This window comes from Poecile atricapillus, chromosome 2, assembly GCF_030490865.1.
Source record: "Poecile atricapillus isolate bPoeAtr1 chromosome 2, bPoeAtr1.hap1, whole genome shotgun sequence".
In the NCBI taxonomy this organism is placed as follows: Eukaryota; Metazoa; Chordata; class Aves; order Passeriformes; family Paridae; genus Poecile; species Poecile atricapillus.
The window spans coordinates 149689607-149704617 of record NC_081250.1 but is presented as its reverse complement, the minus strand read 5'-3'; the positions used below and the strand labels follow the sequence as shown (position 1 = coordinate 149704617).

The 15011-nt window shown below is 43.1% G+C and overlaps 1 protein-coding gene across 14 annotated transcripts in view; it reads left to right on the top strand.

The window, feature by feature from the left end:
• Nucleotides 1–15011, top strand: part of PTK2 (protein tyrosine kinase 2) — a 191027-nt gene that overhangs the window by 174304 nt on the left and 1712 nt on the right. For all 14 annotated transcript variants that reach the window (XM_058833329.1, XM_058833324.1, XM_058833327.1 and 11 more), the window contains 5 exons: nucleotides 6634–6696; nucleotides 9588–9627; nucleotides 10297–10403; nucleotides 13933–14088; nucleotides 14527–14607. In XM_058833329.1, coding sequence (XP_058689312.1) covers nucleotides 6634–6696; nucleotides 9588–9627; nucleotides 10297–10403; nucleotides 13933–14088; nucleotides 14527–14607 — 447 coding nt within the window. The remainder of the gene's footprint in view (nucleotides 1–6633; nucleotides 6697–9587; nucleotides 9628–10296; nucleotides 10404–13932; nucleotides 14089–14526; nucleotides 14608–15011) is intronic.

The following is a 15011-nucleotide window of genomic DNA, read 5'->3' as shown; positions in this document are numbered from 1 at the left end:
AGTATAATTCTGTGCCCATCTCGAGGTTGCCTGTTTGTCATTACATAGAAAGACACTATGTAATGACATACATACACTACCCCTAAAATGACACTACCCCTAAAAAAGATGTAACCATCAGCCCTGGACATCATGTAACCATCTAAGGGCCCTGGCTGTACTAAGATTTGTACCCAGTCTTGCCCTGGAGGAATAATGGCACATGTTAGTGGGAAGAAATAAAATAAGAGATAGCTCTTGAAGGAGGGGAAAAGCTCAGAATCTCACCAGGACCAGGAAGAAATCATTAGTGATGGGATCTTCTGGTGCTGTTTCTCTGCAATTCCACAGTTCCTTGCTGTCAGTGCCACTGGTGTGTGTTTTTTTGGTTCAGCTCTGGCTTCCCAATTTCAAAAATTCAGAGTTGTCAAATGTCAGTATCAAATGTCAAAATTCAAGTTTTGTGTTAAATTTCTCCTACTTGAGGCTGATGGCTACATATGGAGTAGAAGGTGGGAGTAGAATGTTACCAGGAGCCTGTGGGTGCCTGAGCCTCACAGGACAGGGGGGGTAATTTACAGTGCTGTGGTGTCACAGCAGTTCTGTGCTTGATCTTAGACATATTTCAAGGAATGTTTCAGTTTGTAAATCTCCTGTGTTGTAGCTACTGGCAGATGCCCCCATGGCCAGGACATTTTCTTGCTGAGATCCACATTGTGCCTGAGCTAAGAAGTGACTTTTGATTAGTGGGTGTTGAAACTGGTTTCCTTCTAAGTCCACTTGGGAATTCGCAATTTCCCATTGGGATGACAGCAAACAAACCACTGTGCCCAGATTGAAGACAGGGATGGGAAAGGAAAATTTCTTCCCTAATTTAGGCATTAGCTTTTCCAGTCTTGTGTGGCACCAGTTGTTTGTGACCTACACAACCCAGGAGGTCAAACTCATCCCACTGATGGTTACAACTTTAAAGATGGCCAAGAACTTTTTGTGGAATCAGTGTGCTTTCTGGGAATGAGGCATTGCCATTGGAGGTAGTGGCAGTCAGTTGTGTGGGAACTTTCTGCAGAAAACATTCTGATTTTTTTGTGCAGAATAAATGATGATTATTTGTAGTGTTTGTTGATTCAGTCTCTGGACCATTAGGGTGTTTTTCATCCCCCAAATTGATGTTGAGAAGGAACTTGCTGATTTTTCTTTTATCTGTAGTACAGTCATAGCATCTGTTCGGGAGAGATTTGTTGTGTTTCCATTTTGTGTTAAGTTTTATTGTGAGGAAACACCATCTCTTTTGCATTTGTTCTGTTGAGGAATTGGAATCCATAAGAGACTTCGATTCTTTTTCTTTCCACATTAACATTTTAACTGTACAGACTTTGAGATTCACCCTTGAATGCCTATTACAAATTTATACCCCATGTTAAGAGCTAAATGAGCTGCTGGTAGCCACAGGGTGCCTTTGAGCCCATAGCAGGATGTGTGTCAGGGGACTATTCTGTTTATAAATGGATATTTCTTGGGAAAGGAATGTGGTTGAGTTTCTAGGTTCTAGCCCTGAGCAAGTGAAGATGTGGAAAAGTCGTCGTGGGGAGTCACTCTTGGAAGCTTCCTCCACACCAGGAGATCTCCTGAAGGATATCCACAATTAAGACATGAGAGTCCCAACATGTGAAAATAAGCCATTTATTGAGGCCTTTAGGCCATATAATGATGTCCAGCATAGAAATAACCAAGGTATTACATACACGTGCTCCTTGGCCAGTGTCCTGTAGTGAGTGACAATATTTCTGCTCTGGGAAGAAGGGCCTTCCCTATTTTCATTCCAGGTGATTTAGGGAGAAGAAATCTGTAATTCCCTTGCCTGCTTTAGGCAGGTTTCAAATAATATTTGTCCTTTTCAGCACAGAGAACAACAGAGTAGAGCCAGATTTTAATATTTGACTTACTCAGCTATAATATTTAACTTTTGTAATCATGTGTAGTGTTCTCAGTGTAAACTGTCTGCTTCCAAAAACAGCTCTATTTACCCAGTCCTCAGGCTCTACAGCACATCCCACTTGTACTACTGAGAGTTGGACTCACAGGGGAGCAACTGCACATCATTTATTGTAAGGCACTGCAACAAGATGAAAAATCCTCCGTGGGTTTCTGTTAGTACAATTTTTGTTTCCCCAGAGTAACATCAACTTGCTCATGACTCGAAATTTATTGCTGCTTCTGCAGGGAGAAAATACAACTCATATTAGTACAGGGATAAACAGCACTGATGCTGCTGGAAGGAACTCCCCAGATGGGGAATTCTGTTGCAGTGGCATTGAAATGGAAATGTGCTGGTCTTTGGGGAGGTTGTTATCAGTGTAAGCAGTTTGCCTGAAACTGGTCCCTGGAGAACGTGGGACCAGTCAGTATTTGAAAGGATAAAAATGTTGTTTTCAAGCTGCAGCCTTAACAGAATCCAGAATTCTGGAAATTCCGCTGTAAAAAGAGAAAACAAAGAGGTCTCTGCTTGTGGGAAGCTCCCAAACAAAAAATAAATCTGTTGTGTAAAAACTGAAGAGTAAAGAAGTGTTTGATTTTTAATTGTACCAAACACATTGATTGGAGAGTGAGGAGGGGATTGGTGGAGAGGTTGATTTTGGGGTATCCAGAGCTGACACTCCTTCCCAGCCCCTGACAGGGAGGGGAGGCAGCACTTTAGGTCTGCCAGCTTTAATGGACACTGATTAAAACTTGTGATGATTAAATTTTCATGCTCTATTGATAATATGTTGTAGAGATGAGCATCTCTAGGAAGGACAGAAGTAGGTGAAATATTTTTGAGAAAGCTGAAGTTGAGACACAAAGCATTACTGCACCTAAAGCTTGATACAGATCACTACAGGACACAGTCTCTGTCACAGGGCACATTCAGGTGGAAGATGAAATGGCTGCACTATGAACAATCTAAAACAATCAAAAATTATCTCTGAACATTTTAGACTTCTCTTCTTTCAGACTTATTTAATTGCCTGCTTCTTCCTTTATTTGGACTTCCCAGTTTGAACCTTTCTTTTTGGCTGTGCTGATGTTATGTACATTATTTTTAATTAGATAAATAAAGACACGTATGTGCATGCCTGTTAGTAACTCCTCAGCAGACAGAACAGTTTTCTACTAAGAAATTTATAGTCCTTTCTGGGATAGCTTAAGAAGAAATAACTCACATATTTTCCTTATCATGCTTGGGATCGTTGCTTTTTTTTTCTGAAATTCCCACATAGTTGTGGTTTTGTCCTATTTTGACACTGAGAACAGCAATTCAAGTCTGATGTGAACTGTTGCTAAAATAAGATTCTAGTTTTAAGCCTGAGAAAATCCCACCAAGACATTACAATTCAGCATATCCTGAGAACTCCAAGACTTACATGTTCTTTTATTAACAAGTAACCAGAAATACTGGGAACAAAGTGGTTTATGTCCCAGTTTGTCAACATACACATCCTGTCTGAAAATTCCTCTTGACATTTCCAAAGATTTCAAACAGCCTTTCAAAAGGCTTATTTGTTAAAAAAAAAAAAAATCCATTTACTTTTGAAGTAAATTTACTTTTCGAAGGACTTGGTTTTCTGCAAGATTTTAACAACATACGGTTCTTTCTGTGGTTTTTGGGAGGTCCAGAGCCATGGTAAGGACTGGAAAAATGACAGGGTGTTCTTTGGAGCTGTGAAATGGTGTGTGAAGTACGGAGCAGGTTTGGTGTGAGGCTGATTGCTGACCTAGAGAACGTTGTATTAAACAGCTGAAGGATCTCAGTATTAAAAATTCAGCAATGCATTGCTTTTGTGGCAGCATCAGGGGCTCAAAGCTCTTGCAACTGCAGAAGTGGAAGAATTGCTGCTGAATAATACTTTTAAATAAGATGGGAGTTTGATCATTCAAATCACTTTTACCAGAAAATTGTTTGCCTTCTGACATTTCCACATCTACACGAAAGAATAAATCAGAAAATCATTTAGTCAAATGGGAATTGTTAGAATTTATTAGAACATTGGAATCGAAAAATATATAATTGGGGCTTTTCTTAGTCGCTGGACACAAAAGTTGAACACTTCTCTTTTGTTCCATGTGTTCCTGACTTCCCAGGTTTTGATGGGGCAGAGGAGAATGTTTCTGGAAGTTGAAAGAAGTTTATGTCCTGCTAAAGGATTTTTTCCTTACTTCTGAGGTGTGCAGGTCACAGGGGTGCAGCTGCATCCCTCAGGTTTGCCATCACCCCCTGGCACTTGGGATCTGCACTTTAGGATCAGGTTCTTGGAGGTGCCAGGGCAGCTCTGCTGCCCTCCACAGTCTTTTTTGTGTGGGGGTGGTCAATAGGACTTGGGATTTTTGTTGATAATATGTGAAGCATTTGCCAAGTTAATAATCACCATTTTGTTGATATTTTATGAGCATTTGCAGCTTTTCTGTGCAGCAGTTCTGGGCTGTGGGTTGTGTGCTGTCCATGTATGGGGTGTTGTGGAGGGAATTCAATGTGCTGCACGTTGGCTGCTGGTGGGGACTTGGAGAATGGAATTACAGCTGTGACATGGAGACTTTGGATGCTGGAAGGAGGGACCTTCTAAGCAAGAGGAGATGGATATTGTGTCTGCTAATTTAACTTTTTGCTCATATTACTAGGAAAAAAAGTCCTGTTATTTGGACTAGTGTGCATTTTTGTGCTTCTGACTCTTCTAAAATGTTCAGTATTTCATTGTCTCTGGAGTCTGGTCTGAGGGATGTGGTCTAGATGGTCCAGGGGAAGGTGTCCCTGCCCATGGCAGGGGGTTGGAACGAGATGATCTTTAAGGTCCATTAAGTGCAAAGAGCATTAAAGACACCTGTGACAAAATAGTCTTTATATATATGTAACTCTAGTTATTTCCAGAGTTTGGGCACTTCCCTGACTTGAAATGAGCATGAAACAAATTGTGAGCATCAGTGTAATAGAAATGTAGTTTGTCTATGCTTTATATGGGTATTTAACAAAGATAGCTATGTGCTTCAGCTGAAAAATAGGATGAGAATCACGACTTGACCTGTCTAGTGAAGTTTCAGACATACTCATATCAAATGAGACTTTAATCAGAAAAAAATTCTTCATTGTAATAAGGAAATAAACTAGAGATGAGTCAGTGGTAGGTTTCATCTTGAAATCTGTCACAAATTCCTGGAAAAGCATTAGGAGACCACTTGTGTCTGTTTCAGTTCTTCACTTTTAAGATGGGGTTAAATATTTCCCTGTCTGATATGATTTGTCTATTTTTAATCTGCAAGTTCTTTCAGGCAGTGAGTGTCTCTGGCTGTGCCTCACTCAGCCTGCAGAAGACTGAATGAAAATCCCAAGTGTGAGCCCTTCTGACAGACTGGCAGCGCAACTGGACTATTTTTAATGACAGAAGATCAATATTAGTGTGTTTTTTCAGGTTCTTTCTGCCCTGATGGTTTTTAGGGTCATTTATTAGGATTTGTGAGTTGGAATTATTATTTCATATTCTTAAAGGAGGGAGAAATCTCAAATAGCTTTAAACAAGATAAGGATGTATTTGTCCCCTGAAATTAACCCTGAAAGAGCATATGGTCAGTTTAGTGGCACTGTGTTTCGTTACATTTCTCTAAATAAAAAATGTTGTTTTCATATTGTGTGTGACCATTTCATCCCTTGAGTTATCAGTGACTACTCATCCAGTCTTGTAGGAGAGAGTCAGTTAAGTCCTGTTTTTAAGTGCCAGAATTTGTGCACAAGAAGCACACTGTAATTTTGCTGAGCTTGTGTCTTCAGATCAGTGTTAACCTTGGCTTCACATCCACTATTCCTTTGTCTTTCCATGTAATCAGTGTTGTCCTTGAAGAATAAATATAACATCCCTGGATTTGCTGGGGAGATAAGTGGGGTTTTCCTGTGCAGGGACAGAAGTTGGACTTTGTGGTTTTTGTTAGTCCCTTCCAACTTAGCATGTTCTGTGAGAAGAATGACTGAGTTATGGGGGGGGGGGGGGAATAAAAATATCAAAATTGGTGTGGTTTTATTTTTGCTCTTAAAAACAACCAAGCCCCAGGTTCCTGTAGTGTGCTTAAAACACATTAAATAGAAATTTGTTTGTTGCTTGTGTGGGGAGAAAATGGCATCTGGATGGCTTTGCTGGCTGGCTGTATCCAAATGGAGTGTTTAGAGAGCTCCAGTAATTGGCCCCATTTGTTTGGAGAGGGAGCCAAGTACATTTAAGCCATCCCGGGGCAGGAAGTGGGAATTAATGTGCAGCATTTCTCATCCTGTGGTTGGAATTTTGCTGTTGGGAAGAAAGCTTTTTTTTTTTATTTTATTTTTTTTTTCCAGAATAAACCAAACTTTTGCTGTCCCTGATAAAACTAAAATGCAGGTTTTCCAGTGTTATGTTAGGGCAGTGATACTTTGGATATTTATTAGAGCATTTTTACTCCTGTGCTGAGGGTGGGTGGTGGAGGAGCAGCTGAGGCTCCGGTGGCGACAGCGGGGGCGCAGGAACTGAAGTGAAATGACATCTGGATTTGTCAGTGTGCATTTTTAACAGAATTTTCCTGTCTTTACACTGCCTTTAAGCCAAGGGCACATCAGTGGGTAAGCAGAGCACAGAGTGAATTGTTGGATTTTTGTTTCAGAAACCCGACATGCGGCTCTCCAGAGGCAGCATTGACCGGGAGGATGGAGGTCTCCAGGGCCCAGTAAGTGTGGGGGGATCTTTTCCTCTCTCAGCTCTTCCAGTTTCCTGGTAGAACACGCTGTACACTGTCTTGGGTGTGGGAGATGATTTAAAGGTTTTACTAAACATTTCCACTGTTCCTACATGGTGGTACAGCTTTCCAAGAGGCTCAGCTTCTGTGGGAACAGCTGGCTCATGCAGCAGTTCGGGAGGTTTGGGGTTTGTTGGTTGGTTGTTTTTTACCCCCCCTTGAAGCTGTTGTTAAATATTAAATATGGAAATATTAAAATGTTTCCACAAATACATTACAATAATTTCCAAGTGCTCATGTGCTGTAGAATTGGGCCTTTTATTTAAAAAATGGGGATTGTTTTCTGCAAGATCAGTCAACAGGAAGCAGGATTAAAGTAACTATTGCAGTTGTTTAAATATCTGAAGGGTTTTCTCACAAGGAATGTAAATGTTGCTGTTGTATTACCCAGAAATCTGTTTGGGATAAATGATCCACTATGAAACAATTGGAATAAACCCCACAAACATTCCTTTGTTCCCAGACAGTAGCAGCAGCTCGGGTGTTCTTTCTTAGTGGCTTAACTCCCCTCTGTTCAAGTAAAACCATCTCTTCAATTGTTTAATTGCCATTGGGATCTCTGGATCATACTGTTGGAAAAGGGGGTAGGGACTAGGCTAGGGACTATTAATGGCCCAAACCTGGTGCTTCATCCAGTTCTCCCCAGGAAAGTAGTGGACATTTTAAATTCACCCTCCTGTTTCATTTGGGATGTGACTGTAAACTCCTGCTTTGGCTTCAGCATTTCTTCACTTCTGAAGAATTTAGGGATTCTTTCTGCATTTGCAGCCAAGACACAGTCATGGATGACTGTATCAATGACACACTGCAGCATGGTCTCTGGAGACATTCATGTCTGGAGGCTTCTAAAATTTTTTCCATGAAGTTGGAGAAGACCATTAGTTACTGTTAGGCCTTGGCTGTTGTTGCATCTTTATATAAGAACAGGAGAAGTGTTGCTGTGTTTTGTGCTGTTCATGAAGATGCTTTGAGATGCCCAGGAGATTTTCAGGCCATGTCACAGGTTCCAAACTGTTTCCAGGGGAAGTCCTGTCTGCCCAGATGAGATGGTCCAATATCACAGCCCATTTGAAAAAGTGTGGAGAAAACACTTCATGGTCATGGACAAAATGGGTATTCAAAGAGACTCTAATTCATGATAACTACATTTCTAGTCATAGAATTTGATCTTGTAGTTCTCAGTAGATTCAGAACATAACTCTGACTTCATTTGCAGTGAGAAATGCTTAATGCTACTGTGAGTCAACTTGAATTTCTGACTGAGAGGATGGGAAATTGGGCAGTGATACAAATGAGAAGTTACCACCCACATTTTGGCAGTTCCTGTCTGATCACATTCTTTTGACTTACACTTTCAATACGCAATTTTGTGGAAGTAAAAATGCAAGAATTGTTTCAGTGGGATTTCATTCTTCTGCCTCTCTCTTGCTCTCTCTTCCCCTGGGGTTATGAGATTTGAAATATTTAAGTTAACAGCACAAATCAAGGGTAATGACATGACTAAATGTCTCCACTTCATGTCCCTGTTTGTGAGGTGACCAACCTCATAGAGCAACAGACCAATGTAATCTGTGTTTTTCTGGTTTCCCTGTTGCTGTTGACATTTTTGAAAAGTCCTTTTTGTGGTGCTGTCCAGCTGAAATTGTGGTCAAACTTTGTCAGCATGAATTCTCTCCCTGCACTTGTAAACAGCATCTCTCTAGGGATGCCACCTGTCCCTGTTACTAAAGTCTGTACACTTCTTTTGTCCACCTAAGTTCTAGAAGATCCCTGCTCTGCCAGGCCCTTTTCTGCCCTGCTTGCTTGATTTCCAGCATTCTAGAATTGCTGTGTTCTTAAAAGATTGTTCTTAAAAAGCACCTGACATCCATGGACTCCAGTTCCTTCAAAAGCAGATTCCCAGGGGACCTCACTATTTCCTGGAAAGCGCCCAAAGTTCACTCTCTCCGCAGCCAAGGTTTTGATGGAATTTCTTCTCCTGCCTCCAACAATTTGAAACTCAATTCCTTTGTGATCACCATGACCGGGGCAGCCACTGCTCACCACTTGGCCCACAAGTCCCTCTCTGTTTACAAACAATTCCAGGAATCACCTTTCCCTGTCCCCTTCCTTAATACCTGCACTAAGAAGTTACTTCCACAGAAATTTCCTGGACTTCTTTGTGTCCACTGTATGATATTCCCAGTTGAATTTTGGGAAGTTAAAATCACCCTTAAGGGCCAGGGCAGTTGATGCAGAGATATTACTTAATACTGTGCAGACACTTGTGCTGACACTTGTGCTGCTCACAGCGGTGATGAGGTTGGTGTGAAGGATTTACGAATGCAGTTACCAGGGAAAGTCACTTTGGTCTGTTACTGAATTCTTCCCAGTGGATAAGCAAATGGGCCTTGACTAAGAGCTTTGCAACAAAACCAGAAAGCAAACCAGCTTAGAAGTGTGTTCCCATTACAGAACCATTCAGCAGGAAGGTCTGGAGTCTCTTTGTTGTGTTGCCATTTCTCCTTCACCACTGTGACTCTACAGTTGGATCTGTGGGCACAGACTGAAATTGCTGGTGACAGTTACACCACCTTTGAGTAGTGAGGATGAACTGTAGTGTAGAGGCCAGGGCTGTCGTGAGCAGTACAAAATACATGCAAATTCTTTTATTGCTCTGTAAGTAATACACCTGTAGTGAGGGACTGATGATGGTGAATTAGAATGTATTTTTAACGGGTGGGAAATGTGCTGAGAGCTGGCTGCACTTGGTGTTTGAGATAGTGCTGATGAAAGCTTCAAGCACTGCAGTAACTACTTTATATGTTTATTTTATTTTATAGGCTGGTAACCAGCACATATATCAGCCTGTGGGAAAACCAGGTAAGCAGTAAATGCAGATACTGATGTTTTAAGTACTTGATTACAAGCCTTTCAGTAGCAGTAGTGAACAAAAGCTCGTGGCAGTATTTCCATACAGGGTGGATTCAGTTCCAGGTACTTACACATCAGTGTTCGTGTGCTGTGTGTTCAGGTACCCCATGCAGGCCCCAGACGTGCAGTCAGCAAAGCCAAGGAAGTGTTTAGATCAACAAGCAGGAAATGTCTAGAGGAAGCTGAGTCAGTGTGGGAATTCACCCAGTGTGGAGTTCAGACATGTGAAACAGCAGTAGGCACCTAAAGTTGGGTTTCTCGGTCTCAAAAGTGAATCACACCCAGGATTGCTGCTGGGAAGAAGTCTGGTTTCCCAGACACACACAGTATGTTGGCACTCAGCTGTGCTACCAGGGGTGACACCCTCTCAAGGCTGGGGTAGCTGTGCCCAGAGCAGTAGCAGTTACCCCACAAAAGGAGTTTCAAATATTTTACTGAAACAATCCTGTTCTCATAAAGTGCAGCTCCCACAAACAGTGGATTTACTGCAGGACACCTAAAGATGTCCATCTCTGGCAGAGAGGAGCACGTGCAGCCTGTGCAGTGCTGGCAGAGCAGAAGGGTGCAGGTACATCTGACACACTGGTGCTCTAAAAACACAAACTTTTTGTCGAGCAGATCACGCAGCTCCGCCAAAGAAGCCTCCGCGCCCCGGAGCCCCCGGGCACCTGGGCAGCCTCGCCAGCCTCAACAGCCCCGTGGACAGCTACAACGAGGGTGTGAAGGTAGGTGAAACACCCCCAACAAATGGAACATTACCAGGACCTCATGAAATACCCCCAGGAAATCAAACATGACCGCTCTGAGGTAGTTTGGTGTTCCTGAAGTAGAAACTAAGGAAAGCAAAGGTGACCAAACTTGATGAGTAAATAATGTCATGGAGCAAACACACCCTGGCAGCTCTCCAGGGGAATGGGGAGGGAGCTCAGGTTCTCCCTGTCTGTGATTTAGTGTGCTCCTCAGCCAGAACCTGCCCAGGTGAGCTTATTTCTAGTTTGAAGAGTGTACAAGGTCTCCCAAATAGACCCAGCTCCCTGTTCAGCAGGAAGGAGCATGCCCAGGGATCCCAGTTACTCAGATGGTACCAAAGTCTCCTGTCTTGGTCACAGGAAGGTGAGACCTGCCCTGCGGTGCTCAAAAAGCTCTTGCTGCAGCACCAGGGTTTCTCAAACCCTACCAGCTCAGGGGAATAAGGGAAGAGGGAAAATGGGCCATCTGACCTGGGACTGAGATACTTCCTGATGTGTTGTTTCATTTCCCATAAACAGCAATAAAGCCGAAACTGAAACTTGACAGCAGTTTTATAGCACAGGTGCTGCTGCAGAGTGCTGTGTCCTGCCCCTGCTGCAATTGGTGTCCACAGACCTGCTCCTGAGGATGTCAGGCACTCCCAAAATCATCCCTTTGTGTGCTGTTCCCTGCCTGTGGGACTTTGCCACCTTTCTAATCTCCAGGAAACAGCCCTGCCAAGACTGTAGTAAAGAGCGGGAATCCATGGTGTGGAGGCCACAGCAGTTGGGATGAGTGACCCTTATTTTACATGATTTATGGAAATACAGAAAAAGCCCAGTTCATCTGAGCATGAAATTCAAAACCTGACATCAGAGCAGTGTGTTCAGCACAACTTGATCCCAGCCACTGCCAGCCTGTCTCACTCCTGCTCTTGTTCTGGGATTACTGGAATCTTTAAGAATCAGTAGCCAACAGCAGTGAATTTGAGCAGGATTATTTATTATAAACTGATGCCAGTGCTTTACGAGCTGCCAAGCCTCAGAAAATGTCAAAAAGCAGTAACAGATGTGTTACTAAACTCAGCTTCTCTAAAATTTCCTTTCTAAATGCTGATGCTGGAACATGAAAAAATGTTTTTGAAATACATTCTTTTGACAACAAACAAACCTGGGCAGTCAGAGACATCAGTAATGACAAGTGAACATGATTTGTTTATTAAATAGCTCTTTGAGTAGGAAAGAAGGGCTGATCTTGTTTTTTTCTGTCAAACTTTTCTTGAAATTGGATTGTTTTATGCCCCTTGAAGAAAATAGCCCATTACTTTTTGGCACAGCTTTGTTAATGACTTCGGTCCTAAACTGAAGATGCTTCTAGAGTTCGTTTCAGACTCCCTTTTCTGTACACCCAGTTCAGACTGCCTTTCCAGGGAGAGTACAAATGAAGAGGATTGGAATTGCCTGCCCTTGGAAGCCTTCAGGGCAGGCTCCAGGGAGCTCCTGGGTGAGGCAGAGTCAGCCAGTTCCACAAAGAAACTCAGGACTTCTGCAGAGTAGTGGTGTTGATATTGGGGGTAAACAAAGAGAAACCAAGTGCTGGGAAACACAATGTCCATGGTCTTGAAAAGGTTAGGGCCTAGAGTTCCAAGGGTTGGGTATCATCTGGAATGTGCGTTCTTGGTAGTTCCTAACCAAGACTGAAGTGATGAGTTCTTGTGAACAAGTCCTGCACAGTTAAATGACCATGTATTTCCCATCATGACTTACCTAAAAAAAAAAGTTTCAGAAAGATGAATACAAAGTTTTCTTTAATGCATCGAGTCCTGACCTGTTTGTGCAGAGGGACCAGCAGGGTTCCCAGGACAGGTGGTTTCCCCGGCCCTCTGCTCCACTCACCACTCTGCTGCTCGCCAGACTGGCTTGCTCCTGTCCAGCTTTGCATGATCTCCTGCCCGTGTGTTTAGTCAGGAGGAAGCATGGGGTGCATGGCAAACCCTTCCACTGCCCACAGGGGTGCACAGCAGACATTCTGTCACACAGGACCGAGAGCTAACATGAGTGGCTGCCAGTTCTGGAGAGGATGCGTTTTCGTTGCAGGCTTTTTAACTGGTCTCTGATTGCTACACACATTTTGGGTTTGTTTGTTTTGTTTTGTTTTTCTTGCTGAGTTTTATTAATACTGTTTTTCTTTTTTTCCCTTCTTTTGGTAAATTTCTTTAACCTCCCCCCACATTCTGCTCAACCATAGCCATGGAGGGTAAGCAGTGCGTGAGTGTGTGTGTATGTGCCCTACTCCAAAATGTCTTTGCATGTGACTTCGCCAAATTACTGTTTTAACTTCTTGATTGCTGAAACTGATTTGAATCACACCCTTTCCCTGCTGATTGAGGCAATTACAGTGTGCTTTTTCCTAAGGTATTTTCTGATCAATGCACTAGAGTGAATCTGTAATAGCTGTTGGTACCCACTTAACGAAATTCTACAAAATGAAATCACCGTGTGCTGAATCCTGCACGCTTCCCTTAAAGAAAGTCTCATCCAAACACTCAATAGTTTATTCAGGGCAGTGTATCAGGGGCTTGCAGTGAAACATTTCTGGAGCTAGGACCAGCCCTGAGAGCCAGCAGTAATCAAGTGTAGGGAGCTGAAGGTCCATGAACCATCTCAGATCCAGGAGGAAATCAGGATATTTTTAACTTTCTGCTTACATTGAGTTGTTGCTTGGGCATCCAATAGTAGGGAATAGCTGCAGGAAACTGGGATGCTTGGTAGTTTTACTGTTTTGAGATACTGAGGATCTTACAAAGAAAGTGTGCAAAGTTTCTTTCATTTCAGACCTGGGATTATTTCAGTCTGCCTTGGATTTAACTCCAGACATATCTAACTTGTTGTAAATTTTGCTTGAGTAAAGACCACAGGATTTTTAACTTACTAGTTTTTTCTGATCTCTTGGAAATCAACTATATAGAAGTATTCCATGTTTCCCACCTGTACTGGTGACACCATTTTTCTTAACCTGCTGTAAATTTTCACTAACAAAATCATAATGTCATAGAATCATGGAATAGTTTGGCTTGGAAGGGATCTCAAGGATGATCTCGTTCCAGTTCTCTTTTTAACATATCAGTGTGTTACTGTGTGCTCTGCCACTATTTTGGAGCACTAAAAACCCTTCTGGAATGAGGGACGTGATACCTGTTGCCCTCACAGTGGAAATTGAACCACAGAGACATGTTAAGCACTCAGAACTCTTATTCCTCAAATTATTCCCTTCTCTGTTGAGGGTGTTACACTGGAAAGTCTTTGGGGAAACCCTGGTAGAAGTAGCCCAGTGTCATTTCAGAGATCAGGTTCAGTCAGAAGAGCTAAAAGAAACTTCCTTCAGCCGCTGGAGCCAGCGTGCTGGGGCAGCCGGGGGCCGGGTGGGGGCTGTGGGGACACGGGAACCTGAGCCCGTCCCGGCTGGGAAGTGGCCGAGCCCCATCTGCTGGGGACGGGAGGTCCAGCAGCTCCTCTCTGCTTGCAGATTCAGCCGCAGGAGATCAGCCCTCCTCCCACGGCCAACCTGGACCGCTCCAATGACAAAGTCTACGAGAACGTCACCGGGCTGGTGAAGGCGGTGATAGAAATGTCCAGTAAAATCCAGCCAGCTCCACCTGAGGAGTATGTGCCCATGGTGAAGGTACGGGGGCAATGCCTAAAGTCAGCGTTTATTTCTTCCCTGAATAAGGTCTTCAAGTGGTGTAGGAGAAATTTTCTGGAAAGCTGGAAGTAGAAAAGCTTTTTTCATGGGGTGGGTGGCTTGTGGTTAGAGGCCGGAGCTTTGGATTCCATGCCCAGTGTTATGGACAGCATTGCTTCATGCCCAGCTTGCCTGTGCTTATCCAGGGTGCTGAGTAGTGTGCTGTCTTCTCCACATTTTTACTTTCTGTGAGAAAAACTTGTTATTAACCCTTTGGCATCTTGTTTTGATGGTGATAGACACAATTGCAGGTGGGATTTTGAAGTGCTTTAGGCATGTTCAACTCTCTATCCAGGTGATTAAATTGCACTCCTAAAATTCTCTCATCTGCTTCATCCAAGTCCTTAAAGTTTGTTTCTTTGATATTTTTTTTCTTAGGAGGTTGGTTTGGCACTAAGAACTTTACTGGCAACAGTAGATGAGACCCTCCCAGTGCTCCCTGCAAGCACCCACAGAGAGGTACGTGGAGTTCTGCTTCCCTGGTGCTCAGCCACTGCCTTCCCAGTCAGCTTCAGCCCTTGGGACAGGTTTTGGTGCTCCCTTCTTGGCACAGGTGCACCTTTTGGTTCCCTGAGCAGTCTGAAGGCCTGGGTTATAATTCTGCATTAAATGTATTTTATTAAAATTGCTGCATGGACTTAGGCTTGGTATCAGTGAGGATGCTTAAACTGGATATAGGTGACACACAAAGGAAGGTGACATAAATCCCAGTATTCCACGGCAGGGAATCATTTGAGGGTTAATTCTTAGTGCAGATGTCACCTGTCATTTGCTTGCACACCAAGTCATTGAACAGGTAATTGAGCAGGGCTTGGTGCAGCTGGAAGGTTGTAGTTCTGGATGAGGAGTGACTGAGAGCTTTC